The sequence below is a fragment of the Apteryx rowi genome, unplaced genomic scaffold, assembly GCF_003343035.1.
Source record: "Apteryx rowi isolate R43461 unplaced genomic scaffold, aptRow1 scaffold_60, whole genome shotgun sequence".
Lineage (NCBI taxonomy): Eukaryota > Metazoa > Chordata > Aves > Apterygiformes > Apterygidae > Apteryx > Apteryx rowi.
Window position 1 is genome coordinate 413,205 of NW_020450872.1, and position 20,647 is coordinate 433,851.

Below are 20,647 nucleotides of genomic sequence, written 5' to 3' on the forward strand. Positions count from 1 at the left end.
TACTACAGTAGACACCAGGCCATGCACCTGGGACAGTAGACACCACAGGATGCACAGAGGGGTAGGGAAGGGAGAAGCAAGCTAGAAACAGCCATTTGAATAATAAAGTCTTGCTTCTTGGGACACTTAATGCTAGATGGGCTTAGACAATAGAAGATTTACAATGGGGAATATCTTTTGTGTTAACTAGATTCAACTTCTACTATATCTGATGAATAAAGGTCTGGTAAAAGACCATCTGTCTAACCGAAGACACCTACAAAAGCTGAAAGAGCTACATGGCTTGCATCTGTTACCTGAGCCTGTTGGACATCCGGGTGCTGCTGTTGCCGTACACTCGGTTTGCTCTCTCTGGGAGGTGTCGTCAGGTTTGCTTCAGGAAAGCCCTTTGTGCCAAGTTCTTGCAAAACCGAGAAATGAAAGCAGTTGCTTTTTCTGAGAATGACTGACTGTTTTGATGAAGTGAGGAGTTCCCTTCCAGAGATGAGCAAGGCACTCCCCTCCTTTCTGCTTCTGATGAGGCTCAGGAAAGATTCACAGAGGATAAAAGTTGCCACATTTTAAGGGTATGTTAAAAGTTAATATTTTCTTCACCTTCAGATTGGAAAGGTAGAACACTTACCATTGTGTTTTGCACACACACGGCCATCTTTCAACAAATCAGATGGTGACTGGAGATCCTCAGGTCTTGCTCCTGTTACAGTACCCTGGACTTTATAGAGTCTTTATTCCATGTTGCCCTAGAAAGGGTTTGGCCCTTTGTAGGATTATAATCCTTTCCTTCTTTTGCATCTGTTTCTTTCCCAATAAATTGGAAAGAAACTTGCATTATTTGAATTTTGAGAAACTAGCAGAAGTAGTGTGAAGGCTTACTAGAACCCTAAATCATCTTGACCTCATGTGGAAATAATGCTAGCATTCTTTGGCATAAAAAAAGTGGAAATTTAATGGCCTGAAATACTTTTCTTTTCTTATTTTTTAATGTAATTATCCTGTGGTATTGTAAGCTGAATCCTGATAATATCAGCAGTTTGCTCCTTGGTTTGAAAGGAAACCATAATGTTGAACTTCATGGGCATCATCTGTGCTTTGGCCATGCTGTGTTTCATAAATAGATGATGCTATACTGAAGACAAATACAAGAGTCCTCAGTGCTAAAATAATTGGTGGTAAAGCAAAAAAAAGAAAAAGAAAAAACAGTAGTGCCAATAGCTTTTTATTTTTCTGCTAAGGAAAGTGACTGGTGTGAAAAGAGAAACGTGGAATTTTTTTCAGTAAAAAAAAGTTCAGTGGTGTTTTACTATGATGAGCTTATCAAGACCTGTTCTAAGAGGTGGCTGACTTTACTTAGGTGTCTTAGTTTTATGAAAATGCAAACAGAAGGTTTAAGTGTTTGTATAACAAATGTTAATTGGCCCTATAGTCTAAAGATCAACAGGCCCATCTTTATTTTCCACCCAAAGGGAGAAGCTTCCTGAGTTTACATCCGTGGTTTGATGCCGGGGGTGCCATCCACTTCACTCATTGCTTTTAGCTGGATGCCTTACATGTCACACCCATTAATGCCCTGTGCTTGGTGTAATCCATGCCTTTTCTGCTCTCAGCTGTTTTCGCTCAGATTTTTCCATCAGTGTGCTCAAACCATGGCATGGAGGAGCCTCTTCCTCCTAAGAGGAGAAGAGCATTTGGTCTCTGCTTCTTCAGTCTTGGATTGTCCTGCCATTTCCAAGGGAGCCTGAGCTACCAAGCCAGCTTCCTGAGGGACCTCTGGGAAGTGTGCTTGCAGCTGAAGTATCAGAGCTAGTTACTAGGTTGGGTGCCTCAGCCTTTGTCAACAGGACCATTCTTCACAACTTTAGCTGGCTAACTTCTAGGCATTTAGTCTGGGCTGTCTCTTGGGATGCATGCCTGTATTCACTGGGTGAAGTACCATGGATGAGTGCTCATCTTTCTACCTTGACCTCTGAAAGAGCCCAGATTGGTAGCCCGGGCTCAGCATCTAACTTTTAGATAGATACAGTCAGGCATGATCAGTCATGCCCTGCTTCTGTATGTGTTCAGCTTCTGCGGAGACAGTCCAGTGGGGTCCAATATACCATTTAGTGGCAGTTACTTTGGTAGCTGTGAAAATTTGTCCCCAGAGGTCTGAAAAACACAAACTTGCAACAATCAGGATTTTTTGAATAGCAGCAATTGAATTGAAGAGAATAAAGCAATTCTGAGTTTCTTGGATCAATGCTAATGAAGAAATGGAGAATGGTGATATTCCAGAAATGCTTGCTACTTCGCTGTGGTGTGTAAATATGGTAGTCCTCAGCTGCTTAGGAAGCTGATCACCATGATAATGCACTACAGCTTCTATCTTTAGATAACTTCACTTGCAGACTGTAGTTACATAAGTGTCTGATGCTGGGATTGATTTTCATGAGCTTTACTGAAAAACAGAATTTTAGGGAAGATAAAAGTCTTAATTTATAACCTTGTTACTGAATTTTGGTAACTTTAAAAATTAAACCCTTAAGTTAATTGCTTAATGAGGGGAGTAGGGGAGAAAAATTTTATGGAGGATAAATTTGACCTGCATTTACAAGTAGGTTGGCCTTCAGAACATGCACTTCAACTGTCGCCAAGAACTGTAGTCTAGCCCCAGTCCAGATATGCAAAAAATGTTGGAGGGGGAAACCTATTTAAAAAAAAAAAAGACAGTGGCACGTTTCAAGAGCTCAGGTGCTGTTTCATCACCTTTCTCCAGCAGACCGGCAGCAGGCCCAGCTGCAGCAGGCTGGCTGGGGGCCAGCCTGCTTTTGCTGCTGGCTGCATGTGGGAGCCAGGGCAGGACGGTGTCCGCCAAAGTATGTGAAACTTCCCAGAGCTGCATGTGGGTGTTGGGGCTGTCGCCTGCGAGGGAGCCATAGTGACGAGGAGCCCGAAGGAGCAAGCCTCRCACGTGGTGTTTGAGACTGACAGGTCTGCTCTGGGTCTGGCAGCCCTTGGAGAGCAGCACCCGCAAATCGTATCCTCTTTTGGAGGGAGATGGATGAGGCTGGATGTGTTTTTGAGAGCCACCGTCTCTGGCTGTTTCTCTGCCTGGAGCTGGGGAGCCGCGTGCATGTGTCAGGCGAGTAGATGACTGGAGATAAGCCCCCGGGATTGCGATGTTGCACAGGAAACCCGGTGCTCAGTGACACAGCTGTGGGGCCTGAGAGGAGTGGTTTGAAACTGCTGCCCGCAACCACACTGAGCAGAGCAGCGCTGGCACGTCAAGCCCTACTCTGCTTCTCTCGCGGCACGGCCTGTCTTTCAGGCCCACGGGCTTCCTCTCCTTCAGTTATCAGGGTTTGTGTTCATTTGTTGTTTTTTCTCACTCGCTTGTCACCAAAATGTGTGTGGGGGGGGGTTGTGAGTTCTTTTTGTTTGTTTTATTTTTTAACTTTAAAAAGCAAAAGGCTGCAGGGGGTTATTCCAGGGAGCTGGCAATGATTTCTTGCCCTTCTGCTCTGGTGGGGCACAAAATGGAATATGATGAGGGGATGAGTTAGGGCTGGATCAGGGGTGCGCACACCCCAGGACCTTGGTGTGAGTGCACATGGACCTGCAGCAGGATGAGAAAGTGCCCAGACTCTTGTAGCAGAGGGCCAGGCTGCCTCGCTCGGGGGAGAGCTCTGAGGAGAGAAGAGGAACGAAAGAACAGTTCCTTCCTTTGAAGGAAGAGGTGCTGGGAAGAAATTTCTCGGTGGCATAAGCACAGCTTGGGAAAGACCCCCAAATGTGGTGGCACACACCTAGGGTTTAGCATGACAAGTTGCTTGTTATAAAATGCAGCAACCCCTTGCTTACTGACTCAGTCTCCTTTCTTATCTACTCATCTTCCATGGCTCTGCCGATCCTCATGCATCCTTTGTCAGGTCCTTGTACAAAGCTTCCTATAACTTCTCCTGTAAGAACTCCTAAAATAAATTAGCTAGTGCTATTTATGCTCTAAACTGCATATTTTTTACCAGCTTTCCTAACATCCTCACTTTGCAATAGGATGTCTAAAAGTGTGGCTACTTCCATAAGAGCATGTGAGCAAGAATAAGAGAGCAAGAATTAAGTGAGAACTTCCCAATTCTTATTCCTTCAGACCTTGCTTCCCTCCTGAGCGATACACCACTTTGGACCCGACCCCTCAGACCTTCTGTATATGTATATTTAGATGTTGGCTTGTGACTCACTCCTTTTTGATGCCTAAAGAAGAAAATACTGAGCCAAATACAAGGAGTAAGTTTGGCATCATTTATTTAGCAGCATAACTATATCGCCCACCAGCTGGTGACCTCACCTCAGTTGGGCTGTGTTTAGACATCTTGCTTTAAAGCTCTACTGTCTATTACTGGGCTGCTAAACTCTGGCCTGGTAGAACGCTGGTAACTGAGTATTGAAAAGATTCTCTATGTAACTCACAGTAGGCTCTGGGTTATCTGTGAGGTTAACAAAGTGGGAATTATCAGTGAAATGCTTATTATTTGTGCTTTGCTCTGTGTGAGGGAGTTGAGGGTGACTGCTGTCTTACAGGCATGGCAGGCTTGGGTTTGCACGGCTTCCGCTACCTTTTTCTCAGTGCATCTGCTGCAGCAGTGAAGCCTTGGGCGCAGTCCCCAAACCCCAGCTCAGGACAGATGGGGACAGGTAGCAGCATTTCAATTTGATGATGGTTAAGAGACTTGGTTGGGCTTCTCTTTGTGCAAATACTGAAGAGGCAGCAACTCTTGCTCTAGAGATTTAAAAATCTAAACTGATCCTGGTGACATGAATGGGTGCTGCCTGTTTAACTGGCTAATTGCTTGTTACGCTTTGTATCTACTTTGGGTTTTGTTCAAATAGACATTGTATCTTTCATTTTTCTCTCTCTCGCTTTCTAATCCTGGAAAGTTGTTGCAAAGGTTATTATTAATAAAGTGCTTTGAACTGTCTTTTTAAAAAAATACAGAAATCACACCTATTAAGGAAGGAAAAGAGATATGGTCCTAATTAATTTTCACGGTTTATTTCTAAAATTGGACTTTATCATTGTTTCAATACATATTTTTAACAAGGACCATCACAGCCAGACTATGTCTAGCAGAACTTCCCATACTGAACAGCTTTAAATCCATTACCTGAGGTCTCAGAGGCCAGGATGTCCCAGATAAGCACTGTGTAGGCACTTGAGTGGCTCTGCAAAGTCAGACAAGGTTGAACACAGCTGACGCAGAGGTACAGCAAAGCAGTTCACCATGCTCTGATTTCCACTCCATAGCTCTCTGCATCTCCTGCTCAAGCTCCTCCTGGTCTGGGGGAGTTTATTAGCCCTGGGGAAATGCTGGAGCTGAGGTGAGGGTGCGAACGTCTCCTGCTTTGGTGCAGGAACAAGGGAGCTGTCCTGGAGCTGAGGGGACACGGGGCTGGGCCCCCCAAGGGCCTTGTGAGCAGCAGCTCGGATATCCCAGAGCGTCTCAGCTCTGGCTGGCTCTGTGTGGGGCTGCCCAGGTTTCTTACATGTTTTTTCTCATTTGGGCGCTGTTCTGCAAAACCCTGAGCTGCTTTTGGACATGGCCAGGGTATGCTGGGACAGACATGGGTGCTGTGTGAAAGCAGCTAAGTTACTCCTGGGCACAAATTGCCCCTGGTTGCTATACAGCTGTATTCACCTGATGCTGCATTTTAGCTACCGGCTTTAATGGGATTCAAGCTAGTTTTGGGCTAAACCATCTCTGGAGTAAAATGTTGTCTTGTGACTGTTTAAATGAAGACCTCTAGGAAGCTATTCTCAGCTTGTTTGTTAGTGTACTATACAATTTTGGGCAATGACTTATTCCCACTATCTCCATTTCCCCCATGTATATGCGGTCTTACAATTCTGAAAAAATGTAGTGAAGGCTATTATTTATGAAGTGCTTTGAACCTTCTTTTAAAAGCCATAGAAATAGAAGGAAAGGAAAGGAAATAGGTTAGGATCCTACTTTATCTCAGGTCAGATTTAGAAATCTTTGTTTTTAAAACGTTGGTTTTTTTTAATCAAATATGAATTCTTAGTTCAGAAAAGCAACAAATCTGCAGATTGGAAACAGCTTTTTGTGGCTGTGTTAGCCTCTTGGTGGGAAAAGTGATTGTATCATCACTTATTTTAGAATTTACAATAACATTACCCCGTATTCAGGCTTGGATTTTTCATCGCACTTTATGGATATACATACTTGAACAGTGCTACGGACCATCATCATTAACTTATTTCTGCAAAGACTTCCTCACACGGGCGGCTGTGTACTGCATGAATGTCATCTGCAAAATCCTCCTAATGAAATCTTCAGCATGGCCTGTGGGGGCTGGGAGAGAAAGCCCAGCGCGCAGTTCCTCTGCTCTCATCGCTGGAGTAACTGAGCACCTTCAAGTAGTTCATTAAGTGGTGCAACTACTCGCCATCACATGTGGTGAATAAGAATTGCCATACTTTGCTCACCTTAGGAAGGAGATGAATCATACCAAGTCTTTTCAATTTATCTTCATAGCAGGGTTTTACAGGTTCTTGATCATTCTTGTCTTCCTTTTTTGAATTCCCTCCAATTCTTTGTACAAAGCATGCTTCCAATTCACTTTTAAGTGATTTATTTATTTGCTTATTATTTTTAAACCATGCAATATAACCTTTCCTCTAGGGATGGTCCTGGACCTGCATATTGGATCTATATTTGCTCAGGCTTCTCATCTGAATTGTTTTGATTTTTCAGCTAATTTTTTTAACTTCTTAGATGTTTACAAACTGATACAGGGGCAATTTCAGTCGTAGCTGCTGCAAACCAGCAGTACTACTGTGCCCCTCTTGATGAAATCAGGGTATAAATGTAACATGCAACATAGACTAGGAAATTAAAACCAGCCTCTTCTGAGTAACAATTTTATTGAGCTTTCAATTAGGGCAGTAGTACAGATTTTCTTCCTCAGCAGAGTTTCAACACTTCTTTTCTTAAAAAAAAAAAAAAAAAAAAAAAAAAAAGCTGCTTCTTTTTTTGTCTGTTCTCAGAGAGATCCATCCAAAAGGAGGCAGCTAGTTGAGGTTCCTATACAGAGAATCCAGGTTGAAAACCTTCCTCTCAACCAGGAATTAAACCAGGGCGTCTCATGGGCACTTCAGGGACATTTTCTGATGTCTGGGGTAAAAAGTCAGTAAAAAGTCCTGCCCATACTTCCCCTCTTATATTTAATAGTCTCTAACATCCCCAAACTGAGAACTCCAGAGACCCCTCACAGACAAGGCACTGTAGCTTGATGGTTTCGGTATATGTCCTGGGATATAGGAGATGTATCTTCAAATTCCTATTCCGAATAAGGTAGAGCCGAGGTTTGAGTCTGGGTCTTCAGCTGACTATGGTGGTGTAGGTCTTTCTTTACATTTTACAGGAAATTTTGTCCTGGATCTGAGGAGCTCTTCCCTAAAATTTTGTCAAAGCTGATATATTTTCACATATGCACATTTTAGTTGGTGAAAAAAATCCTAACCTAACCAGATCCTGTAATAAATCCCTGCGAGAGATACTACTGGATGTTCCCAGATTACAAGTGCTCTGGGCCAGGTACTCTTCCAGTAACTGCATGTGTGGAGCAGGGAGCACAACCTGGGCCCTGCAGCGTGGGGAGTGCAGGTAAAATGTCCTGTACTGCCTGAGCAAGGTCAAGCACTGGAGCAGGTGCCCAGGGAGGCTGTGAGCATCTCCATCCTTGGAGACGCACTGAACTCAACCAGATGAAATCCTGGATAGCCTGATCTAATTGACCTTGTTTTGAGAGGAGGTTGGACCAGATAACCTCCAAAAGTCACTTCCAACCTAAATTATTCTATGAGTCTCATTCAGATTTCTGTCTCCTTTGCAAAGGGGCAGACTTGCCCTCATATTGACTCTTCTTTCATACAGTGCAATGCAGCGCTGCCACAGAGATGCTGTCAAGCACTCGATTAATACAAATGGCCTTGTTTGTTCATGTATCTGATGTTTCTGTGCAGATGCTGTACCAATTCTTGGACTGACAGACCCAAGACTCTGCTACTTGCTGGATGGATTCCTCTTCATTTACGCAGTCATCATGACAGCACTTTTTGTCAAAGCTAAGGTCAGTCTGTCCAAACACTGATGTGTTTGGCTTTTGTTACGTACACAAGTTGAACTGGACTGGAAAGTGGGGGTGGAGAGAAAGCATGTCTCTTAGAATAAGACCTTTCTGTTGCCCTTTCTTTCCCTTTTCCAGTGCAAACCCAAGTGATTTGGGGGAGTTCTCTCAAGGGCTCAGGAATGGAGAGGAAGAATATGTACTATATGCTATTCTTCTTGATAATGCTAAGAGTATTTTGATGCCACAGTGATGGACACAGTCAGAGATTCTGGTTAGAGTAGCTGGGAAATGCTTGTTCAACAGTGATTTGGTTTCTGCTGCTGCTTTGTCACTGGAAAGAGATGAGAAGAAGAGAGTGTGTGCAGAAAATCAAGGAGAAATGCCAAGCTTGTGGAGGAAGTATTAAAATGTCTCCAGGAGTCGAACATGTTTGGCAGTGGGGGTGTGCAAATGATGAAACCCAAGGGCCCGGCTTCCACAGGAGAGGAGTGAGGGGGGGACTGAGGGGCTGTTGTTACCATCCAGCAGCTGTTCAGCATCTAGGGAGGCATTTAGTGGTTTTAGTCTACTTCCACAGAAGAAGATAACATGATGTGATGGAGGAATGTACATTTCTGCACATGTACATGCTCCCACAGCTCTCCACATCATAGGACAGGAGTTATCTCCCTCTCCCCTGCACGGGGCACTCCACTGAAATGGTGCTTTCAGCCTGGCCTGAACAACAGATTCAGGCCAAAAGGTGCTTTGGAAATGTGTGCGGGGTATCTCCCTGCTCAGCCTCTGCAGCAGATGCAAAGGCTGGCTGTGCTGGGATCTAGGGGTGCTTCTCACTTGGTCATAGCTGAGACCACTAGCAGGAGTCCTGATGAGGTAGGACCATGCTGCTGGGGCTCAACCTGCTCTGCAGACAGATCATTTCTCAGGCTGCAAAGCCAGTACCGAACTCGGGAATAAATGTGTTTGGAGGAACTGAGCAACAGTAAAGGAGAAGCTTTTTTTTTTTCTTTTATTTTCTTTCTTGCTGCCATTATAAATCCCAGCTACAGATGACAGTGCTGCTGCTCTGGCACTGGAAATCTTTTTGAGGCTGCTAGAGGGAAAAGTCACTCGGGCATGCACACACACACACACACACACACACGCATACACTTGCACTGTGCTGACGGCAGGAACTGTGCACCTTGCCTGCTGCGGGGGCGAGAGCCCTATCGTTAAGGAGGGCTCAGTAAAATATTCAAGGAGGAGCATGAACCTGGAGAAGCAGCGAGCTCCTGCAGCAGCTGTGAACTCTCTGACAGCTCTTCTTCCCCCCCGATGCAGCACTCTGTCTGAAGGGGACTGCTGCAGGGACAGAAGTTGGTGCCATTGCTCAGCTGGAGCTCACTGCTGGCAGTGGGACCTGGGTCCCAGGTAGAGGCAGTGCCCCTCACCCTTAGGACTCAGCATGTTCACTGTCCTCCTGGTGAGCTTAGCTGTTTGCTGATACGTGCCTGGTGATAGTTCAGATGTAGCAAATAGGCTGTTGCCTGAGAGGAAGAAGCAGAATGAAGGAGGAAAGCCATTTCTGTGGTTACGCAGGCTGGGTCTATGGGAGCCACGCTAGATGAACATTGCCCTCGCTCTTTTCTGGGAGAGCTGTTAAGCTGCATCTGCCTCTTCTATTGCATCTTCGGTCTAGATATGTTTTTTTGTGGCTTTAAAACACAGAGCAACTACAACAGCTGTGTTTAGCATGCTGGGAGGCTGAATTAATGGAGCTGGGCAGTGGAGGAAGAAGCAGCATGTGCCCAAGAGAAAGGAGTCAAAGGGCCGCATGTGGCAACATGAATTTAATGCCGGCCCTCGCAGGAGCAGGGCTGTGCTGGGAGGCATCTGCCAGCCCCACTGACAGCAAAGCCGGACAATGCGTGGAGACGGCCGCTGCTGCCCGTCAGTGAGCAGTCATGCGCCTGCCGCGTTGGCTGCTCAGCATGTAGCCAAGGCAAAATGCCCTGGCCAAAGCAGGTGGGGATGTGTGTGTCCGTCCTACACAGACACCGTTGGGTTGGGAGCTGTTTAGCTGAGAGCTAGAGTCTCTCAAGCCAAAAGTAGCAGAGGCATTTTAGCAGAAATGCTGTCACAAAGCGGCAAAAAGCTGACAAGGCGTTTTCCAGGGAGCTTCTATTTTGACATGAACCTAGAACTTTTTTGTAAATCTTCCAAGCTGTGACGTTTTTGTCACCTCACCTCTTGACTGAAGGAATTGTTTGTAGTTGCTTTAGCCAAGGGTACCACCTTGCTTTTGCCGTGATTTTTAATTTATGGCCTATGTGGACCTTTAGGCTCTGTTGCGGGAAACATGGGTTGGATGGTTGGTAAATACTGGTCCTACCAAGGATTCAGTGATGATAATGACCCTTCCACAGGGAAATGGGTGGGGTGGATAATTTGTACTTATCACAGATATTATTTTAAAAATCAGTCAGGTTTATCCCTCTAGATTTCATGAATACAATTCCAGCTAGAAAGCTGATTTTAATGTATGTATAATAACTAAAAAAAAGTTAAAAGCAATACAGAGAATATGGTTTGACACTTTTTTTCTGGAAATGACTGGCACTCAAGTAGCTGCTCTCACTGACCTAAAAACTGCCATTTTTTCCTGAAACAGCCTGGCTCAAAAATGAAACACCCATAAATAGCGTGAGGAGCAGTGCCAAAGAGTAGTTTATGGAAGGGCAAACCTATGCATTAGTTGCCACTAATAATAACTTACCCTGGTGGCACTACAGCCCTGCAAGGCAGGAGCTACTTCAGAGGGTGCTGGAAGTCCCTTTGCTGGCTGCTGCTGGGGACACCCAGGAGCTGTGTGGGCACTACTCCCTCCGGAGGATTGAGGTGGGCTTTGGGTTAGTGGCAGCCCCAAATGCCCAGTTTTTCTTAGAACAGGCTGCAGTTCATAGCATGATGGAGCTACTTTCCTTAACGCACAAAAGAGGACTGCAAAATCTGGTGGGGGGCAGAAATGGCTGCGTTGAATAGCTGTGGTGTAATACACGAGTAAGATAACTTGTCTTCTGCAAGCAGACAGGCAGATAGGTAAAAGTGCCCGTGCAGCAATGATTTGCATTGCCCAAAGCCCCAGCAGTGCCCTGGGTTGGCTACATCTGTGGTGCCCTGTTTCTGCCACGGGCGACCTGTAGGAACGAGGAAATGAAAGGCCTGATCGATGCCGCTGCCCCTCGGCACTGACGGTGCACTCTCTCTTCCAGCTCAGCCAAGCCCCTGAGCCACAGCTGCAGCCAGGCCAGAATGACGTGTATAATGTAAGTACCTACTGCTCTATTTGCTTGTTTGTTCATTTGCTTTGTAATATATATTTTTTTCCAAATCTGCTATCCAGCCACCCCTTTTGGGGCACTTAATTCAAAGTAGTGAACTGCCTGTGGATTAGAAAAGCTTCGGATGACCCCAGCTAATGAAAGACATATCCCAAAGCATGCAGCACAGTTGTTAGGAGGCAAAATAAAACCTGACAAGGGCAACCTGTGGTCTCTTATCTGGTTAGATGCCAGACAGATATGTGGACTGTAGGGGCCTGATTTGATCCACTACCATGAAGGTATACAAGGACCCAAGTCTGAATCAGAGACCAGGCTCTATGTGCTACATTATATAATGCATTTGCAAGAGCTGTGTGCACATCCGCCAGATTGTTATATATGGTGCCCCCCCCCCCCCATGCACTGTCCTCTGCAGGCTGGCATGAAGCTCTCTGCTCACTGGTCTAGCAGCAGCTAGTGCTGCTGGCCAGGGCTGACCCACAGGCAAAACAAATACCTATATTTTCCTGATTTATTTGATGCGGGTTGGAGAAAAGGTAAACATCCAGGAACTCTGCATTACTGACTTTGCAGGAGGCCATAGCTCTTGTATCACCAAGTGTGTGGAGCCTGAGTCACACAGCCCTGAAGTCTCTGGCCCTGAGCCTTCTTGTTGTCCCCACCACATGACAGCTGCCATATGAGTTTGCACKGGAGGCTGACCTCATCCACTGCGCCCTGACTGTAGCCAGCATCAAACAGGTCTTCAGACAGTGAAAGGAGACAGAGACAAGAGCCTGTCTGTCTTTTCTAGCTACATTGGTCATTGATGGTAGCATTAAATTCTTTAATCATCTCAAGCTCTTGACCATAGCCACATCCTGTGATAATGAGTTCCACTGTTTTGCTACTTAATGTATGAAAACTAATGGGTTTTTTTTCAGTTTAAAAGTGCCAGCTTTTGAATAGCATTGAACACTCCTTGAGCACATCTGGAAATAGGAACATAATTTCCTGACATACCCACCCTGTTCTGTGTGTTAGGTTTGACCTGTGATTACTCCTTTGCCTTCTTCCAGGGTGATTGGTCCCACATAAGAAATGAGTTAGACATAAACTTTCTGCATTCACTTAATACAAATTTAGACAGCTGTTCTGCAAGAAAAATCAAGTGCATTGATCTTCACCCACCACTGACAGACAGAGAATAAAAGTCAGAGTCGCTCTTCCTGCTAGGCTCATTTCTACTTAAGAAAAGGTCTTGAGGCAATGGCTTAAATTTTTGCACAGCACATACCACTCTTTGTTGTTTCAGTGCTTAGTCATAGACATTTTTGTTGGCAATAGCATCGGGGTAAAAATAGTTTCCGCCCCAGTTACAGCACTCATGACTTTGGATGCCAAACTGGATTCCCTTTCTTTTCTTGTACTAAGTCAAGATCTGTTTTCTCATGATCATAATGTCTATCATCACTGCTTCTTGCTTTTTCATTTCAGAAACTGTCTCGTGGGCACAGAGATGAATATGATGTTCTGGGGGCAAAGAGAGGTGCAGACCCTGAGATGGGTGGGAGACACCAGGTAACTTCTTCCCACACATGCACCATTTTTTTTTTCTTTTAATCTGGTTCTTTTCTTCTTGTGTCTAACCGCTGTTTAGACAGGCAGACATTCATCACGCATTTGCTAAGCACCCCTGCCCTCTGCTAGAGGGAATGGCAAAATCTGTATAGTAAGTAAGTCACGAGGCTGATAGCATGGTGGGGACAAGAGTAAAACCTCCCTGCTTTGATCTTTGCCCTGCAGCCCCCCCCCTGCCCCCCCCCAATCCCACTGCTGAGAACTTGCAGCCACTCAGAATAGGAAGTGACACCTAGCCACGGGCGGATGTGGAGCAGGCGAGGCAGGAGGGGTGTTTCACTAGCGCTCTCTGCGTGTGATGCCTCCAAACAAGTGCCAACAGAGCAAAGCAGCAGCCAAAACAACTGCTTCTGCTGCAGAGCTGAACAGTTTCAAAGAAAGAGAGAGGGCAAACCTGCTGCCTAGGCGTTTAGGGCTTGCCTGCAGATGACAGCTGTAGAGATTGAGAGCAGAAGGGCTAAGTTTTACAATTTATTAAAATTGAATTAATTTTCCAGAGAACAAGCTATCTTAACAGAGCCTTATGGGTGGGGGCAACATGGGCTGTAATGGGCATGTTCATAGAGCTGTAGCTGGGCCTTAGTGCTAATTCACGGGCACAATGGAGGGAGAAGATGCTGATAGTGCTACGTGTGGGCAACTTTCTGCCTTTGTTTTGCAGCAGAGAAGAAAGACCCCTCAGGACACCGTCTACACTGTGAGTAGAACAAGCTGGAGGGAGAGGCAAAGAGTCGGGTGGGTGGGCTGGAAATAGGAGTTTCTAATTCATAGAATCCCCACCACCACCACCTACCACCCCATTTTGGTTTTGGTTCAAACTTAACAGTTCCTTTTAAACAAGATTTTTGTTTTGGTTTGGTTTTTTGGGTGTCTTTTTTTTTTTTTTTTTTGCTAGATAATTTCTGACATCAGTCAGTAATAAGAGAAAACATTGACTACTTGGGGCGGATGGGGAAGASAATTTGGATCAACATACCTGCTTTGTGTTAGCCATGAGGGAGCATCCTGACCTTTGTCCCATGTGAATGATGACACTGTATTTTAGGGGCTTGTGCTGCAGCCTATCTATCTGGCTGCTGTCCGACAAAGGCCAAATACCAGGGCTTCTAAGAATGGCAGCTAAGGAGCCTCTTGTTTTAATTAATTCAGCTCTAGCTAAATTTGATGGTCTATGCTCCAAAGGATAGATACATGAATACTAATACTTGTGCCTCACTCGGGGTCTTTCTGGGTGTTCAGTATTAAATAAGAAGAAATGAGTGTGTTTCCAAGACTGGCCTTTATCCTTACTGGATCAGAAGGTCCTGTCATACCAGGTCCTAAAAGTTTGGAAACCATTTCCCTGGATAGAGGAAGGAAGAGCTCCTCTTTCTTGACCTTCACCCTGCAATGTTATGGATTTCCCTGAGCTGCATGTTCAGTTTTGTCTCCTGAATTAATGCTGCTTAAAGATTTTTCTTTGGAGAGAGGTGCAGTGGCGTAGTATGTGGTGATGAGCTAGAAAAGTGAACTGGTTTTATGAGAAATTCCTGTTGAGGGTAGAGTTACAGCTATTTAAGTGCTTGGAGAGGAGGTGATGTTGATAGAATAGTTTTGTTCATGCAYGACATGCATATATTTTAATGTACATCAGTCAAGATCCACCACTGACCTATCCCAGAGAAGGAGGACAAAGTTTTGAAGGGGGTCGAGTCGAGGCAAGGAAACCCCAGAAGCACAGGAGCGTGGTGGAAGCGTCCCAGGGGCTTTTCTATTAACATTTTGTCTCTGCAGACACTGCAGAAAGACAAGATGGGTGAAGCATACAGTGAAATTGGAAAGAAGGGAGAGGTGAGTGCTATCTTCCTTCCTGGTGAAAGCCTGGGAAGAAAAATTCTTTATTCCCATTCCCTTGCAGCCCTGTACTGCATGTAGCTGTCTTGCACAGGAAAGTCCCCGTGCTACACAGCACCCACATGAGCTGAGAGTAGTTACCTATTTCCAGTAGTAACTAACTGGTGTGTTAGATGTAGCAGTAAATAAAAAAAGTAGCATTAGAATTATAGTAGCCATAAAACAAAGTGGAGATTGGACAGTAAGGCTTGCCCCATCAGTGTTATAAACACAGCCTGCACATCAGCAGTGTCCCTGAGCAGATTGACTAATGTCAAGGGGAAACATTTCAACTTTTGGACAGAAAAATCCTAGCAGTTACCCCTACTGAAGAGGGGGAGGATATCAGGTGGGTGAGCAATATTTGAAGGCAATGTCCAATTTCAGGGGCTGCAATGTTTATGACTGTCCAGCCACTCATATTAGTTGAGCAGTTTCATCCAAGGCAATTCAGAAATGGAGGGTTTCTCTCTATGAGTTTGAGTTTGTCTTCAGACAAGTAACTGGAGAACACTCCCCTTCCCCCACATCCATTTTCAAATTTAAAAAGGAACAGGTCAGCTATGTCTAAAGGTAGAAAAAAAAGGGATGGTTTTATTTCTGTGCACAAACAACTGGGGGAGGGAAGCTGGTGTTGAAACAAAATCATCTTTGGACATTGTTATTGGCAAAATGAAAAATTACTATGACCTACACAGGTTCTATTTTGGGTCAAAGTGTCATATTTTTAACCTTTCATTTCTCTCTGAAAAGTGACAAAAGGAGAATTTCAAAACAAAGTTTCATGTTGGAAAATGCTTAAGCAACTCTGTCATTTAATTCCCCCCTTTTTTATTATTCTAAAGCCTATTTGACATATTCAAGTTCAATTTATAAGGTCTCTCCATGTTTTTGTTTATGAATGTTTATATTATTGGGAAAAAAATTGCACTTGTCTCATTCTAGATGATACATGACAATGCAATCATTTAACAGACTACTGTAATTTTAACTGTAGCAGGCACTACTTTTTGTCATTTATAACATGCATGAAACACCCTCAGGGACCAACCCTCTCCAGCATTGGGGTAGTTATGACCAGCCATATGCTTGAAGTGTCGCCCTTCATGCAGGTGGCTCTAAGCTCTGCCAGTGCCTGGTTCTCACCTGGGAATTGCTCTCTGGAGCACAACAGGGCTGCTTCCTCTGACAGCTCCCCTGCCCCTGGGAACAGCCAGCAGGTTCAAGACAGGGCTTTTCCTTGTGCCTGGCTGGTCTGAATGACCTTGTTTATGTGACCTACTTCTACCAAGTCAGCCTAGTATCTATTTTACTGAATTCTGGGTGACTTTTTCCCCAGATTGACTTACTGACAATTCCTTTGAACTTCTAGAGGGTTTACAAAATGCATGCTAGAGAATTTAAGTAATTAGCCATGTCTGTCCAATAGAGGGCAGAGCTGCTCAGACACTAGCTGACATCAAAAAAGACAGACTGTTTCTTCCAGGTGTACCTTAAGTTCATAAAACAAGAGGTGCCTATAGAAACAATACCAAATCTCCATACATACAGCAAATCAAAGAAATATCAGCATTATAACAGTATGTAAGAAAGTATGCTATAAAACCTAAATAATTCCCTTTTTCTTTCCAATCCTCCCTATTTTCTCCTTCCACAGCACTTGCAGCAAATGCTGACAGGCAGCATGTCTGGGCTGGTCCAGACTGGAAGACTAGAAGGCACTTGGCAGCAAGCTTTCCCTCCTGCACAGGGGGTGTCTAGGCTGAGTACAGCTGCTGACCCTCAGTACAGGATGGGAAAAGTCAGGTTTTTCTTTCTTTTTGCATAATGGGAAAAGCACTCCTTAATGTATGCTTGTTTTTCTTTCCCAATGCGGCAGAGGCGGCGAGGCAAAGGGAATGATGGTGTTTACCAGGTAGGCAACACATCCAGCAACTGTTCCCCTCGTTTATGTTCATGGCGTAACTGTAGCTCCTAGCTACATATCTAACTGCAATGTTGGTGATGCCTGATGCCACAGGGCTTTCAGAGTGCCTTTCTGAGGGCAGTTACTCAGAGTCAGAGCAAAGACCACCCTGTTGTGACTTTGATAAAGTGCCTGCATCCTCTGAGTACAACTGGCAGGAAAACTTACCTAGCAGCTCTGGTAGGAAGTGTTTCCACAATCCTATATCCTTGGAGAACCACCTTTGACTATAGCAGATGATGCCTATGGTTCTGGTTCTGAAATGACTTGAACTGTTTGTTGCCTAAATGGCCCAGCCCTTCCTTCCAGGTTGCCAAACAGCAGCTGTGACTCAAAGCATCAGTGGTTCTGTCCATCCCACTACAGCGTACAGAGCACAAACTGATCAGGGTTTTCAGGGCTGCACACACATAACAGAGGGCAGGAGTCTATCACAAGGCCTTATTCAGGCTGCCATGCACACTTGTTCCAAAACAYGCATTTCAGTTCCCTGTAGAAGCCTGTACATTGCCACCGACATCTCAAGATCACAAACAAATTTTGTCCTCTGATACAGTGTGCGGCAGGGAGTTTTCTTGTAATGTGGCCATACTCGTAACTAATGGTACCTTTCTTCAAAACCTGCTCTACCAAGATAGTCACAGTTAGTTGATAAAGGCACTACCCTATCAATGTATTCAAATTACAGTACAGGTTTTGTTCAGATTAGATCCCATGACTCTATGCTATGCTGAGACCTCCTTGCTGCCACTAAATATTCATAACAGAGGTAGCAAGAAATTGTACAAGTAAGCACCATGTCTAGCTAAGTCCTCAGTCTTGGAAGTCCCAGTTACCTCCGCTCTAGTAGCCTCTTAGACCCATGACCTGAGACTCTCCCATGTTTTGCTCTACCCTGCTCCTGGAGTAGTTGGCTCCAAGGAGGCAGCAGGGATATGCAACATGCATGTTACAGCTGACTTATCAGCACCAGAGCAGATGGTCCACACAGTCGCAGGAAGGSGTTTGATGGGATGCTTCCCTCATCTGCCATCTGAAGCCCCACTGCCAACTTACCTCGTGTTGCATCCGGCTTCCCTTCCAAATTATTATGGAGGAGAAGTTCACAGAGCAATGTTCAGCATTTGATGTCTATTCATTTTGCTAGTAGACAAGGTTCACTCTAGCAACAGTTAGCTCTTAACAGCCAATAATAAGCAAGTAAAATGTACTCTGAGAAACTGCATAACCTGTTAGGAGTATATGACTACAGCAAATCATCCTAACGGTTATTCAGGATGCATCCTGCCTTCAAGTAAGTGATAGCTATTGACACCATACAAAGACTAAGAAAACACTCATGAGTTAAAAAAACTGTAGGAAAAAGAATTTAGTATTATGCCACTGAGCCCCTGCCAACTTGTTCCTGAGCGGTCAAGTAGGGAGAACTAACCAGTCACACTTACCTCACTTTTTTTTTTTTTTTTCCCTTCTCTCCAGGGGCTCAGTGCAGCAACCAAGGACACATATGACGCTCTCCAGATGCAGCCTTTGCCCCCCCGCTAAGTGGAAGTCACAGAGGGGATGGGCAAAAGTGAGAGATGCCCATCTGCTGTGGGGAAGGAGATAAGGGAAAGCCTTTTTAATCCAGGGAGTGTGCATTTTCTCAGTGCAACAAACCACTTTGTTTTGTGCACAGAGGGAATACATCTGGACTTGGTCAGGGTCTTCTTCCTTCCCTCTTGAATCATGTAACTGCAAGCTTTAGCTATTAAAATGTACATATCTGTAAAGTTACTTCCAGTGATAGTGGTTATTAGGCTGATTTTTTGTAAGATTTGTGTTGTGGGACCAGATCAGATCCCTGGGTTCTCCTATTGACTGAGCTGTTTCCCTAGCTCTCACTTGCCTTCCAGGGGTATCAAGTCATGTAATTATGATTTTGTTGCATTTAAAGACCCTTGTAAGGATAAGGCTGTAGTTATTTCCTGCATTATTTATGATAAAAACATTTGACACAGGTCAGCTAAATTTCTGGTTTAAATTTACCTTTTAGAAATTGCTTTAACAGGGGACAGGGTTTTTTAAACTGTAAAAAGTGATGCAATGTTACTGTAGTGAAGGACAGAGGCTAAAGTCCAGCTGTACCTACCTGTTTAGTATGAAGCAAATCAGCGCTAAGCTCCAACAAAAGGTCAGTAATGGCAGTGCCACTCATTCAGCAAATGGAACTAAACAAGAGCCAGGTGACTGGTATAAGCAATTTCTCAGAAGGCAGAAGATACCCCTGTTACAGTGAAAATGAGGAGAACAGACTCTAAAAGTGAGTAATATTGAAGAAGTCAGGAAACCTCATACTGGAGAATACCATTTGGCTAAAGGATGTATTTGCTTCACTTCTGCCCCTCTCATTTGCAACATCTACAAACATCACTGCACAATAGTCTCCCAGTATAAAAATTTTTGTGGCAATTCTAATGTAAAAACAAACCAAATAATCGCTCGCTGGCAACAGCTACTTTGTATTCAAACCAATAGAAATGCAGTTTCAAAACCAGTCTGCCATCAAGGTACTATTAAAAGATGACGCAGATGTCATTCCAAAGTGGTAGTAGTCAATAATGTAATGCATTTTTGATGAATGAATAAAAGTAGTGGCAATGCTGTGTGTGTGTGTGTGTGTGTGTGTGTGTGTGTGTGTGTGTGTGTGCGCGCACGCACACGCATGCAGTGGACAGCTGTGGGAATGGTACCAACCCATCAGCTGACACTGTTTAGGCTGGCTGGACCACTGCCACCAGCAGAGTGATCTCCTAAACAAGACCGATGAGGTCAGTATTCCAGCAGGAGCCCTTCCAAATGCCTCCTGGGAGGAAGCACCATAGGCACAGGGGGAAGTTATGTTGAAAAAAATGCTGTCAGATGGACTATAAAAGCCACGCTCAGCTCTGCTGCATCCTCAGTTGTGCCAGTGACTTACAAGACTATGTCACAAACTTCTAACAAGCCACTCACCAATGCTAAAAATAGCCCAGAAAAATATAGATTATTTTAACTTGGGTCAGGAGCTGACCAGTTTATTTCATCAGTCCTGACAGAGAGAGCAGTGCTGGGACTCAACTGTGGGAACAAGAGCTGCTCATGCCGACACAGCTAAGATGAAGTTTCATGTTCGTTTTTTAAAAGACTGGGTTAAAAGCAGAGAAACTTGCTGAAATTGCTATTATGTAAATTACAAGGCTGCACCTAATTTCTTAAGCAGTAAAACTGTATCTGCAGTAGGCGTTTGTATCTCTTGAATGTTTCAAAGACAGTAAATTAGTGCAAAAAAGTAGACTGAGACCACCCAAGCATGGCAATGAAAGATGCCAAGAATTTCCTGTATCCCTTACTGTTCCTCAGCAATAAGAAAAATGTGAATGAATTGTGTGATACCTAAAATAACTAAGCTACAAGGCTAAGATAAATTTGCAGCTGCAAAGCACTCTTGTTCTTGTTTCAAGAACAAAGAGTAAGCTACTGAAAATATCATTTGATTTTTATTTTTTTAAATCACAATATCCTATTTGCAAGATGTAAAGTCAAGAGTTTCAGCAATCACAAAACATCAACCACTAAATAGTGTGTGGGGGAAATTCTTAGGGAAAAAAAAAAATCTCTTAAGATGTACATGAATATTGATCTCAAAAAGCATCCAACATAGTTGTTTTGGGGACACTCACCACTGGTGCTGAACTGAGTCTTCTCTTTGCATTCAGGA

The 20,647-nt window shown here is 44.4% G+C and overlaps 1 protein-coding gene across 1 annotated transcript in view; it reads left to right on the top strand.

Annotated features, from left to right (window-relative positions):
- Positions 1 to 19,553, top strand: part of CD247 (CD247 molecule) — a 61,548-nt gene extending 41,995 nt beyond the window's left edge. The window contains exons 2-8 of the mRNA XM_026083390.1: positions 8,018 to 8,124; positions 11,379 to 11,432; positions 12,927 to 13,010; positions 13,732 to 13,767; positions 14,844 to 14,900; positions 16,822 to 16,857; positions 18,388 to 19,553. Coding sequence (XP_025939175.1) covers positions 8,018 to 8,124; positions 11,379 to 11,432; positions 12,927 to 13,010; positions 13,732 to 13,767; positions 14,844 to 14,900; positions 16,822 to 16,857; positions 18,388 to 18,453 — 440 coding nt within the window. The 3' untranslated portion in view covers positions 18,454 to 19,553. The remainder of the gene's footprint in view (positions 1 to 8,017; positions 8,125 to 11,378; positions 11,433 to 12,926; positions 13,011 to 13,731; positions 13,768 to 14,843; positions 14,901 to 16,821; positions 16,858 to 18,387) is intronic.
- The last annotated feature ends 1,094 nt before the right edge of the window (positions 19,554 to 20,647 follow it).